At 38.9% G+C, this 13,420-nt stretch overlaps 1 protein-coding gene across 12 annotated transcripts in view; it reads left to right on the top strand.

The window, feature by feature from the left end:
• Positions 1-13,420, top strand: part of LOC115767430 (heterogeneous nuclear ribonucleoprotein L) — a 145,104-nt gene that overhangs the window by 76,768 nt on the left and 54,916 nt on the right. For 9 of the 12 annotated variants that reach the window (XM_030711712.1, XM_030711714.1, XM_030711709.1 and 6 more), the window contains exons 4-5: positions 4,377-4,559; positions 4,638-4,716. In XM_030711712.1, the coding sequence (XP_030567572.1) occupies positions 4,377-4,559; positions 4,638-4,716 (262 nt within the window). The remainder of the gene's footprint in view (positions 1-4,376; positions 4,560-4,637; positions 4,717-13,420) is intronic. The other 3 variants (XM_030711715.1, XM_030711717.1, XM_030711723.1) reach the window with 1 other exon arrangement.

Raw genomic sequence — 13,420 nt, 5'->3', positions numbered from 1 at the left:
AGTTATAGTGCCTCATAAAATTGTACGTATTTATCCTGCGCGCCACAGAGAGCACTTAATTTTAAATAACTGTTTCGTGTTTGCCACAGCTCTGCCCCCTCTCTCTCTCTCACACACACACTATCTAGCTGTCTCTTTCTTTCTATTCGTACTGGGTGTTATTAATATTTTCATTTTAATTTTCACGCGCTTTATTTGCGCTTTCGCTTATATTTTTCCGCGTTTTTCTTATTTTTTTGTTCTTTTATTTCAACGCCTTTTGATTTGCTCATGTTCTGTGTTTATTAATTTCAGCGCGTGGCTCGTGCTCAACTTTTCCTTTTGTTTTATTTTTTTGTATTCGCCCACAGCTTGACAGTGGGTCACAGAAGTTTTCGGTCCCTTAACTATTGAAGAACATTTGCAATTGAGTGTGTTTATATTTTGTTTAGCCTCGTTTTATGGAAATTGAAAATGTTTTCCATTCCCTTTTCTGTGTTTGCCCATTTCTATGAATTTTTTGTTTTGATATTGCGTTTAATTTATGGGCAGCTACTGGCGAGAGATTGGTAATAAATAATCACTCTGTAAATAAAAAACGCAGAAATGATTTAGGTGTTCAACAAATTAAATACACTTGCATCAACTTCAGCGATTCTTTCAGCTTGGCTTTTACAATTTCCGTTTTTGGAAATTTATTTGCCATAATCTAACAAATTGTTCTATAAAATTTTGATATTGATTTTAATTGATAATAAACTAAATTGATTTGTATTTTAAAAGCTTTTAATGCTCTCCTCTTTGAAAATTATACCTTACTTTTCCTGACAACTATTGTTATATATTCAGCAGCTCTTTTTTTTTGTCTGGTATATTTTTATCGCAGCTGTTTAGTTGTTTGAAAGTCAGACCACATTATGGCCCTAGGTTTTTCGCAGCTTGTCGCTATTTTATGAGCCACATTTTCATTAAGTCGCACACACGCACTAGCACACATACACGCCCACATAGACACACACCCACACACTTAGCGAGCATATTAAAGTGTGTGTTCTATTACTTAATTATTAATAATGCCCGCTCATCGCTTTGCACACACTCAAGCAGACACAAACAGATATACACAGATACACACACACAGATAGACACTCACAGATACACATACACACACGCTGAGCTAACACTTTCCAGCTGGTGATGTCCACAGCTTGTTTCATTGGAAGAAAAACAAGTTTTCGCTCTCTAACAGCCCCCAGTCCTTACCACAGAACTTTTCTAATTAGTTTTTGTGCACAGTGCGCTTTATAGTTATGCATTTCACTTCTTGGCGTTGTTGCAAGTGGTTGCACGTAGCTGCTGCTGCTGCTGGGGCAGCAATAGCCAGTAGCCAGTGGCAAGTTTCACAATTTTTCCCTGCGTTTATTACAATTTGCGTGGAGCAGACGCCAAGTTGCCAAGTCTAGACCTGCCGCTCGGCAGCTGGACATGTGGGTGGCCCCCCGGATGATGCTCGAAAATGTGCGCAATTATTGTAAATGTCGCAATCATTGAGCAACTGAGAAAAGTGCTAAAGTAGCAAAAGAATTAAATGAGTCTGGTTAATGAGCGCGCAGCGAATTGAAAGAGTGACTGAATGAATGAATGGATGCTGGCGCGTGCCTTTGGCTAAAAGTATTTCTCGCAGCGACCTTTTGCCGCAGTTAATGGACTGTCCTCCGCCTGATTATCCCATCAGTATGGCCAATGTCAGTTCTGTAACTTAAGCGTATTTACTGCTCCACCATTGTTTCTTGGTAATTGGAGAGGATTAAGCATGACTGAAGTGCTCTCTCTCTCTTTGCGTGTGTGTGGCTGTGTGTGCTAATTAATGCATAAGCAAATGCCGTTGGCATGGCAAACGCTCCAAAACAATTGGAATGTCTGTGGAATGCCAACAAGTGAACTGGCAAGTGGCCAGGAGCTCTTAAAGCGAAGCTTAAATACATATCTTAAGGCTGGGCTGAAAGTTCTATTAACTAGCTGGCTATATAATATTAAGAGTTCTATGAATTCTGCTAATTTGCAATTGCTGCTGATTTTAATTGATTTTTGATCAGGTTAAAGTATGTGCAAAACTGAGGTATAAATAAAAATTTAGCCGCTTGTTATTAATAATTCAGTGATAAGTCTATGCCAAACTGTGTTATTGTAAAATAAATTTCAGCCCACTTTTCAAGCAACAAATTGAGTACGTACAAACGACGAATTCCCACCCGTAGACCCACTCAAGGCTGCTTTTAATCTTCACTTTGCGCTAAGCCCACATAAAACCAAAAAGCAAACACAAACAACAAAAATATTTCTATAGGCTGCGCAGTGCCTTTATAAGCCACTTAATCAAGCTTCCAATCGCAACGCCCAACCATTCTTTGGCTGTCAATTACTGCCAGAGCCATGCCAACAGCCCCTATCCCTATAACTCCCCAGGCCCCAACTCCCCGGGCTGCTTATTGGAAAATCTGTGCAAACATTTTCAACAAGAGCGCAAAATTTGTTGCGCCAACTTATCGATGAATTTCATGAATAACAAAATATATATTTAGCTACAACTTTCAACAAGATTTATGCGCCCAGCACTTGGCCAAAAGACAATCAGTGACCCACCCCGCCCCCTTGACGGAAACTTGTACAAATTGAACGTTTAACCCATTACAGACCAAAATCCTCTTGAATATTCTGGGCTCTTAAATGAAATAAATAGAAAAGCAACGAATTGAGACGAAGACGAAAATTTTGCAGGTTAAATTTAACATAAATTACCATGGCAAGAACGACTCATTATAATTTGCCATAAATTCACATAAACTCACCCTCCTCCCTCTATATACATATAAATATATAATATATAATGATGTATTTTGTTGTAAAGCCTTAAGACACGTTGCTGCCTGGCGGGCTGCTGGAAAACTCATTAACGTAATTTTCGAAAATTTATAAATGTTAATTGGAAAATGTACTTTTCGGCTCTTGTCTGAAATTCTCGCACTTGGCCCTAGACAATAACTGCTTATTAAATTATGCTAATGAGTTTTGCTGCGCCAACTGTCAGCGAAATGCCGAGAACAATTTTCGGGCGGCCCAAAACTGTAAACCAGCCAAACGAAAAATTCCAATTATCATCATCAGCAAAAGAAAAGCACGCAAAAAGCAGTTAACTACAGATGGCTGAGGTTCAAATACGCTGCATATTTTGTCGTTATTATTATTTTTATTTGAAAGCTAAATATATAAATATTAATTTATGTATATATTTAGCTGCACTCTAAGACGGGGTTTTGAGAAATTCCATCCGCGAGTGTGGAAAAATCACGAAAAACGTTAGTACGAAACTTTTACGCTTACCAACCGATTGGCCTCAAACTTATTTTCAAAGATCTTTGTTCAAATATATAAATCGGGCTGGAAGATTTGGTGGGTGAAGTTTCGCCATCAAATAACTATCCGAGATACTTAATGATTTACAGTGGTTGGTCTTTCTCGGTGGAAAATGCTGCTCAAGTTATTTTTGAGTGCATTTAAGTTTCATCCGATCGAAAAACTAACCAAGCGCAAGTGTGGAAATTTGACAAAAGACTTGCAACTTTTTGTTTAAAGGTTTTAAACACATTTTAAAAGATATTAGTGAGAATTTATTTTATACGTTTCCGTAAAGTTCCTCAATTTTTTATGAAAATGCGGTTCAAAGGCTCAAAATTCTCACCACAAGACATGGGCGGAAATCGTTTATACGCGCTTCTATAATCGATCCACATTAAATATTTGTTAAAAATAAGCGAAAATCAAGATGGTACGAACATATTTCAATTATGCACGAAAGTGTACAAAATGTACTATCTAAAATATTATTTGCAATATCCGCTAGTAAATTTTAAAAATATAAATACATTATACTCGAATGGATGGCATAGACTCATAGATATAGCTGCCTTGCGCTTGATTCATTGCTAGGGTATAAAGTCAGACTGAAAATTGGTCAGGCCGGAATGTCAGTCATTGCATGTGTGTGTATGATATGTGTGCTTGTGGTGAATCTGAGCGTGTGTGTGTTGGTGACTGCATTCATTGCTATTTTGGGTTTTTTGTTTTTGTTTTCTGTGTGCTGCTTCTGTTGTGTGCACTGCTCGTTTATTAATTAGTCAGGACAATGCGGGAGTGGGACGGCAAAAACGGTCGTTGCCAGCTTTTCGGGGGCTGTTTTTGTGGATATTTTTGGTTGAGTTGTATATGGCCTGCGTATGTCAGTTGGGTTTGCAGAATGTCGCTTAATTTGCAGCCAGCGCGCAGAGGCTTTCAATTTGTTGTTAACTCATGGCTTCAATCTCTGATTTTATTCTTATTTTTTTTTGTGTTTTCTGCAGGATGTCTTGCATAAAATTTGCAATCCACATGGACAAGTGCTGCGCATTGTCATCTTCAAAAAGAACGGCGTACAGGCTATGGTTGAATTTGATAGCCTCGATGCGGCTACGCGTGCACGCGAGAATCTCAATGGTGCCGACATCTATGCCGGATGCTGCACTCTAAAAATTGATTTTGCTAAGGTAAGTGAGCCCGTAAAATCAGTGCGGGAGCTATATCTTGTTATATATAATATATATATATATATACATATATTCTAGCCGGAGAAATTGAATGTTTATAAGAATGAGACAGACACCAGCTGGGATTATACCCTGAGCACAGGTGAGATTCAACCAAGTGCGTTCACATTTTTTACTACTTTTTACTTATTAATCTATAAGTGTACCTATGCACCCTACATAGTATACTATACAACTATATCTCTCTATCATGAGTACACTGAACAACATTTGCATATGCCCCATAATAAACACTGTTTACACACACTCTCTCAACCGCACACTCACATACACACACATACACTTGCTTTTTATTGCCCACATGTGGAGAGAGTTGTGAAAATATGTATGCATATATAATTATATATATATATATATATATATATAACTCTATATATATATAACTCTATTTTGCCAATTAGTTGGCTTTATATTAGTTTTTTTTTAGTTTCCGTAAAACTTTTAGGCAGCGCATACAACTTTTGTAAACTTTTTTCAATTGCCACACCCACACAAACACACACACACATACACACACACGAACATATTTTAATTTAGATTAAAATTTATTAAGCGATTAAACTTTGACACTCAGTTTTATGGGTGTGTACGCGTGTACTGCAGGTGTCAAAATAACATAAAAGCATATATAAACATCATGTACGACAAGGCGTATGCGTAATTTTATTGAGATTTACCGTAACAATTGAATATTTAAGATATCAGGCTTTATATATTTATTTGCTATTTTTATTCTGAATTTCGACAAATTTATATTTTTATTTTGATTTTACACAAATTTATTTAAAAATTTTATATTTTTATTTTAATTTAACACAATATTTAAATATTGTTTATATATTTTTTTGATTTAACACAAAAATGTCTTCAAATATTCAAAACACACTCATTTTAATATTTATAATTTGTGTTTTTTTATTATGTTATTAATATCATTTTCTTATTATTTTTTAGTTGTCAGCTTTTAATTTTATATTATATAGCCAAGCATTTCGAGTGAAATACATTTTAAATATATTCTCACATTATGCATATATATATATATACTGTTATGCGTAGCTAACGCTGCGCATACGTAATTTCTGGTCAAATGCTGTGGCGCCACCTGGCGTATGATTTATATTATACTTAGACTTTTCGCACAATGCCCAAGTTCTAGCAAAATAAAACGCGCAGCACGCTCTATATGGCGTATACGTAATATTTATTTAAATAAAATTTCTTTCTACTTTATCAACGGTTACCTGCAATCTTTTGGGCTCATACCTGTGGTATGCCTAATATTTCAAAGCAGAAATTTATAGAAAGTATGATCCTCATCAAGGCTGACTTGACGTATGCACAAAAGTAAAGAAAATTGTAGTTTATATACATCTATTGTCTTAGGACACACGCAGGTCTAAGGTCTGCCTTCAAGCTGTGTTACCTGGCGTATGCGTAATATTTTATGTGTACAATTTGAAGCTACAGTTCTTTGAATTCCAAGCAGTTTTTCCTAGCAATTATTATTTGCCATTCCTTAAATTTTTTCTGCATAAGCTATCTGTTGGTTTTTTAGCGTCTGTCCGGCTTGAAACCTTTTTTCCCGGCTTAAAGCTTGTTGCAGGGGTCGTATACATAATAACCCGTTTGATGGCTTATGCCAGCGCCGTGTGGCAGCTCTAATTGCCTCAGTCAAAGCTGTCAAGCTCAAAACGCATAACTGACACAAGCAACAAACAACAACAACAACAAGCAGCAGCAGCAACAACATCAAACATTTATGATGCACAAGCGCGCGGCGTCAAAGCTAGCAAAGCAGAAGTCAACGCCCACGCCTGACCACCCCAACCCACCCCCACCCATATTGGCCACATCAAATGAAAGCTGCAACACCTGCTGCAGAACCCCAACCCCTCTTAGCAGCCAAGCCCCTGCGCCCAGCTAGGCAGTCACATGTCTCGCTTTATGACAGTCGACAAAGTTGCGCGCGCGTTAAATGCCATTTTTAATTTTTATATTTCACTTTGAATAAAAATGAAATTAAACGTTGTGCGCGTCGGTTCGTTGTTGTCAGTTTGCCGTAGTTGCTGCTGTTGTTGTTTCTTTTGCTGTCGCAGACAGCGCGGCGGCAACGTTGTCGTGCAATTTGCCCCGGCCAGCCAGCCAGCCAGCTGGGTCGTCAGACAACGGACGCAGCAACTTCAAAAGGCCGACAAACTGCAGAAAATCTGCCAGCTGTGCGACATGCAAACCCGCCGCACACACCCGCTTGTTCCTCTTGCTATGACGGCAATGTTGCAAGTGTCAACGACAACGACAACAACAACAACAAACGGCTGGAGTGGCCAAAGCCACAATAACTCAGACGGCAGCCAAATTGCCCACTGTCATATTCTGTTGTTGTTGTTGTTGTTGCTGGACAAACTTTTGACTGTGGGCTGTCCCTTGGATTTATCTGCTTGTTGTTGTTGTTGTTGTTCTTGTTCTTGTTGTTTGCATTGCGTTTGCATGCCGAGACGGCAGGTGGGCGAGACGGCAGGCTGCGGCGTCTGCTGCATAGCGTTGGCGTCGCTTGCAGCACTCAGCTCTTTTTCTGCCCCATTCTCTATCTCTCTATCTCTCTCTCTCTCTCTCTCTCTCTCTCTCTCTCTCTCTCTCTCTCTCTCTGTTTTTGCCACAAACATATAAAGCTGCAACCAAGTCCAGCAGCAGTCTGCCCCAGCAAAAGTTGCCATCAATGAATGCCAAGATGAATGAACTTGGCGGCACAGCCAGCCAGTTGGCTAGCCAGCCAGGCAGTCGGTAGTTGCAGCATCTGTTGGCATTCGCTGCCGTTTGCCACATTATGTGGGCGTGTAAATTAGGACCGGACACACAGAGACCATCTCTTTGGCTGTCGTATAATGAACATGCCACACTGAAATGTGGCCATAGGCGGCGCCATATTTCTGTTTGCTTGTTTTTTTCTCGACTGTGTTGCAGCTTGTGTCTGTGGCCACTGGTTGTTTGAAGTTTTTTTTTCGGCTTGGTAAGTTGACATAGCATTTTAGTGGAGTGTTTCAAATATAATGGTTAATTAGACCTGCTTTATATACTTGTATATTTGTTAGTTTATTTTCGATACCAGCCAATGTCGAATACATGATTCAATTGCTAAGTATCACTGCAATTGATACTATATTTCACAGTTCGTTTTTTTGGTAATAATTTCCAGCAGCTGAGAAATTGAAATCCCCGGTTACTACCCTCAACTTCACGTCCCGAGAATATATTTACATTGACGTTTGAATCTGAGTTTGCAGTGCATCTAATTCAGAATCAAAATGAGCTGGAAGTTAATCAAAACAGTTGTATAGAATTACTAACCGCAAATTTTCCACGGTTGTTGGTGAAATTCCCGAAATCGCTGAAAAACTTATTCAACCAGTATTAATATACATTTTTTCTTTTAGCTTCCACAAATATTTTGTAAAATCATAATGCCCAATCGCTGGAAAGTGTTTTTTTGCTTAGCAAATTCCACAGAGCTTACTTGAATCTCTATCTAAATTGCAAACATTCAAAGTTGCACGAAGAGCAGAAGGACTTGGCTTAAATGCATTATTCCATTGTGTATATCCTCTTGACTTTTCGCAGATTTCACATTAACTGACTTCCAAGAATTTCCTGCAAGTAAAATATTTATGAATATTCCACTGGTCTGTTGGATATTGCTGCAATTGATTTCTAGGAATTCTCTAATAGTTAAACTCGTGTATTCAGAAGATAAACTTTGCTTTGTTTGGATAAATTATGCAACCAACTTAAGACAGATCATTGCCTTTTCCCATTCACTTGCTGATCGAATGCAAATCAATATGCTAACTAGCCACTTTTTCCATGAGTAAATTTTCAAAAAGCTTTTTCCATTCGCTTGCAGCTCGACTTCCCTAAACCAATCCCACCCTCCTCCTCGTGGCAAGTTATGCTGACCTTCGACCTTATATGACGGCCATTATAAACTGGTCTGCACTCCGGGTCTGGCCAATCAATAGAATTCATTTAAAATACTGCTGCTGTTGGTGACAGGCCACGCCCACTACTGACGCAGAGCCATAAATTTTGCATGACTAACAACAATAACAATAAGAACTACAACAACAACGACAATTAAAAGGAAAAGACAAAACAGAAGCGATAAAAAGTTAAATATCAAGTAAAAAATGCAAACAACATTTGCATAAGCTTTGGCATTGGTCGAGGGGGGGGGGGGGGGGGGGGGGGGGCAGAGGGGAAGAGTATTCACAATCGACAAAAAAATAAAAAAAAAATGTCCTTCGAGCAAACAGTGAAGCCTGCCTTAAAATGGCAGCCAAGCCAAAAGTAGTTCTTAAACAAGTGAACTGCAACTAGCCCAAAAACTAAACCAAAAAACCAACAGTCCAAGAACGAAAAACACAGTTTAGCGCGAAGTTCGGGACTGGAACCCCCTTCTAATAAGAAACCAAGCTTTGAGCGATAAAAATAACTAACTTTACCACAAAGATTGCGGTTCAAACCCCCGTTCTAGAACAGAACACACTTTCAACGAAAAATAAATGAACTTAGCGTGAAGTTTGGGGTTCGAACTCCCGAGTAGATGGTAGCCAGCATAAAGTCAAGTATTATCAGAAAGTAAAAAAAAAAAAAAAAACGTAACTAAACTAAACGTTAAGTAAATTTGTGTATTATTTGCATTTGCCAAGCGTCAGGGTCGACGCTGGCGGCTAACCAACCTGGCCAGCCAGACAGACAAAAAGACAGACAGCTGTATATTTACATTGGGGCTGGCTTTTCAGGGTAGCTGTTAGGACAGGTTGCCTGCATATTTACGAGTGGCTTGTGTGCAGCCCCCGAGTCAGTCACTTCACGTGCAATGTTTTATCTATGCGCGGTTGGCGTTTTTGTTAATTTTCCACTCATTTTCCATGGCATCCTAGTTGCGGTTTCGCTCAACCAACCAACCAACCAACCAACCAACCAGCCAACCCCTCGCCCATTGCTCTGCTTCCGTTTCCGTTATCCTGTTTAGTTTAAGTGTGGAAGGGAAGGGACGGGAGTCTATTCAGATGGATTCTTATGCTCATCGCATTTGGCTCTTGCTTCGTGTTGTCACGCGATGTGTTTCCACGTTTTGCTTCTTTGTGTGAAACTTGCTCGTCGTTGTGTTTTCTCTCTGTATTTGACTGCAAATTGTTTCTTTTTTTTCTTTCTTTTATTCGTTGAGTTGCTTGAGTTCCGTTTTTATTTTTCCTGACCCAAGGATGTTCGATTTTTAGAATTACTTGACAAACCTACAAATACGTGCTGCTAGCTTACGTCTACGTAACGCGGGCTTTCCAATTGACTCTTTCCACAACGTGACAGTTGTCGTTTTTCTGGGCTATTAGACATTGCCAGCTAATTAGGGTCGGCCATTGGCAACGTAAAGGCTATTTAAGGGTTTTTTATAGGCCCATCAAATGCAATCCATATTAGAGAAGATATCCGTTGTGAAGTAGAATTTATTTTTGGGCGACTTTCCTACACTTAGTTTCTGATGGTGCGCAAAACTTATCTAATAAAAAATTGGACAGCCTATTTAAAATGTTTGGGAATGGCTTGAATAATTTAATAATACCTAACATTGTTAGGCTGGACGGAATGCAGCGGCACTTTTCGACTTAACTTTAAATATTGTACACAGAACTTAATTAAAGAGGGAAACGCGTCTAAGATTTGTATAGCCTAATATGCGTCAAATTTTGCCATTGGTTGAGATCTGAAATGCGTCTATTTAAACTTATCTATCGGAGAAACAATCTTAAAGTACTTGTTACCTATTTCCGTGAATATCATGACTGATCGAATTCCTAGTTATTAAAATTCCAATATCGAGTTTTCTCTGCCGAGCCTTTCTCCTTGTCATCATCGTTCAATCGCTATTATAGAAAAATGTTCAAAGTAAAAGTTCCGTACGGGAAACTCATAACAGCTGGCACATGCACCATTTTGTGCTATTATCGTATCAGCTAACAAAAAGAAAAAAAAGGAAACCCATCCCCCAAAACAATGCTATAATTAACCACAAAACTGGCAGCAGCGACCTCAGCTCCTAGCCGCGACCCCAGCGTCGCCCTTTGCCATCAGTAGACAAAACCACAACACACAAATAACCTGCATTGTAATGGATGTCATTATTTATTTATGAATGCATGACAATAACAATAACAAAGCTGCACAATGAAACAGACAAGCTCCAAATTGAAAATGGTTAGACTACGGAATACCCTTTAAATGTAAATATAAGACTAATTAATTATCTGTCTTACAAACGAGTCGCAGGCACTTTATTGCTCTTGCAATTAGTCAATTTAACAATTGCTTCATTAGTAAAGGTTGCTCTGTACTCCGTGGTAATTAGATTTGAAATTGAATTTTGGATTGAAAATGTTCGAGTCTCAGCACTCTTCTAATACACACAACCACTTGGCATGCCCATTAGCTTGCCTTAGCTACAGGGTATATAACACACAATATAGAAATTACAATAAAAAATAAACAACAAATATAAATAACAACCAAAATGCCAAAAGTCATCAAAAGCAGAAACCAAACTAAGGAAAAAACTATGAAACACATTAAAAAGTCGCATAACAGAACAATTTTAATACTGTGGTGCAGAAGGGGGGTTGGTGAAAGGGCAGATGACATAGAACATGATAAAACTACTTTACGTTTATGATTAAATCATGCCCAAAGGAAGCTTGGCTTGAGAGGGGGTGCTGGTGGGAGGTGCCACAAAAGGTGTGCCCAGTTTTATTGTGTGACCAACAGCAGGCGCTGGCACACAACTATCGAATTAAATGAGCATAAATAATTCATGTGGGACAAACACATACACATGCGTCTGGCTATGTATGCAAATGACAATGGCAACCCTAATGCGTTGCGTTGGCAACCCTGTCTGTGTGTGTGCGCCTGTGATTTCAATTATTGTGAGCGCCATTCAACCGAAGGGACTTCTGCTGCGGCAGCTACGTCTACCCTGTAGGCAGTCATAAGACGCAAATGGGGTATGTTGTGTTTGTAGACAGTTGGCAACTCTAAGCCAAACATATAGACATGCAAATACATACAAAAAGAGATATATAATATATATTTTAATCCACATCACAATTTTACTGCTGCGCATCTGCTAGTCGCGCAACTTGCGCGCGGCTTGAGCATATTTCCACTTGTTATTTATTTAAATTGCAATCGAAGGATGTATAAAAGGAATAAGAATCATGTTTGTTATTTCATCTGGGCCGCCCTCCCTCCGTCTGACGACTGGCTGCTTATCCTAAATCAACATTTGTTTGCCCGCTCCGTTGTCATAGTCTCATGGCCAAGTCCTGCAGTGCTTCCCAAACCCGAAAAGCGCTCCCAAGGCACTGCGCTGTTTCTTTGGCACTTTATTTTTATGACACGACAGTTTCTGGGGGTGTGTGCCTGTCTGTGTGTATGTGGGGAGCCAGCAGTCCTTCAGCCTGGCTGCCTGCTGATTATTTTCGTTTTATCTAGAGCCTTGCGCTATTTTGGATCCTCAATTTGTTTTTAGTGGCACATTTGCCCAGCCGGCTCTCAGCCATATGCCATATGCTGCGCTAGAGGCTGTAGCCACCCCCACCACCCCCAAAAGGCCCGCGACCTCATATAACGCAACGTAATTATAACGGTTTATTTTTCAGCGTGGCTTACTTTATGTCAAGCGGCAAACTTCATGTAATCAGTGTGAATAATTTGCTTTTATACCCTCTCCGATATGGGGGTTTTATTCGCATTTTGCCATAATAGCCGGCCCGAAATGGCCAACCCTACGACACCCCCCCGCCCCCTCCATACACATTTCGTCTCTGGTATAATTGTTGTAAATGCCTTTTCATATGGCCTTTGCGTAGGCGTCAACTTTAGCATTCGGATCCAATTAAATTGGTTTTTATGATAGTCCCCTGCGCCTCCTCTTGCCCTGTGTCTGCGCGTGTGTTGACCAAATTTTTGGCTCTGTGTGTGTGCCCAGTGAATACATTTTGGGTTTGCGTCCTCTTCTCCGCTTGGCCATCATCTAATCTGGTTACATGGTTTTTGTTTTACGCAAACCTAATGTGGCGCATCAAAAGTGCTGTCAACTCTTGAGGTTGTCACCCAACATTGGATTAAATTGAGCAGAACTTAAAATCAGCGAAGCAAACATAAGCATGTTTATCAAACTTTTGTTGATTGATTACACAAAGTTTGTCTTAGTAACTATTTAAAATTGGATACCTGCACGGCAATACACATATTTGGCAGCATTTAATCAATTAAAGTGAATTAAAAGTTCTTTCAAAAGTTCTTTTAACAGACATTTTTTGTCAGTGTTCATTTTTTTAATACAACATTTTTCTGTACACAGCATTTTAAATGGCATTACAATTGATTGATGTAATGATTGATGAGTCTTTTATATGTCATGGAAATGCACACTATAAAACAAAGCAAATACAAAACTTGATCACATAATTAGCTGTTTGATTAGTTGATGACGGCATAACTTCATTGATTGATAAGATATTTTATAGTAGGTAAACTTATTCAATTCTCGAGCTGAGCTTAGAAGTTTACACAAAGTATTTTTTTGAATATAAAAAGTCACATGAGTGATTAAATGATGGATTGATGAAATAGCCTATGTGAACAATCAAATCTGATTGATTACTGTACACTCAAAGAAACACAAATAGCTTAACAGACCCAAAAACACGTGTATAATAAACTCTCAAAAATATGAATCACATGTT

This window comes from Drosophila novamexicana, unplaced genomic scaffold (assembly GCF_003285875.2).
Source record: "Drosophila novamexicana strain 15010-1031.04,08,12 unplaced genomic scaffold, DnovRS2.1 tig00001395-arrow-arrow-pilon, whole genome shotgun sequence".
Taxonomy (NCBI): domain Eukaryota; kingdom Metazoa; phylum Arthropoda; class Insecta; order Diptera; family Drosophilidae; genus Drosophila; species Drosophila novamexicana.
Note: the sequence above shows the minus strand (reverse complement) of the source record. Positions and strands in the feature narration are given on the sequence as shown.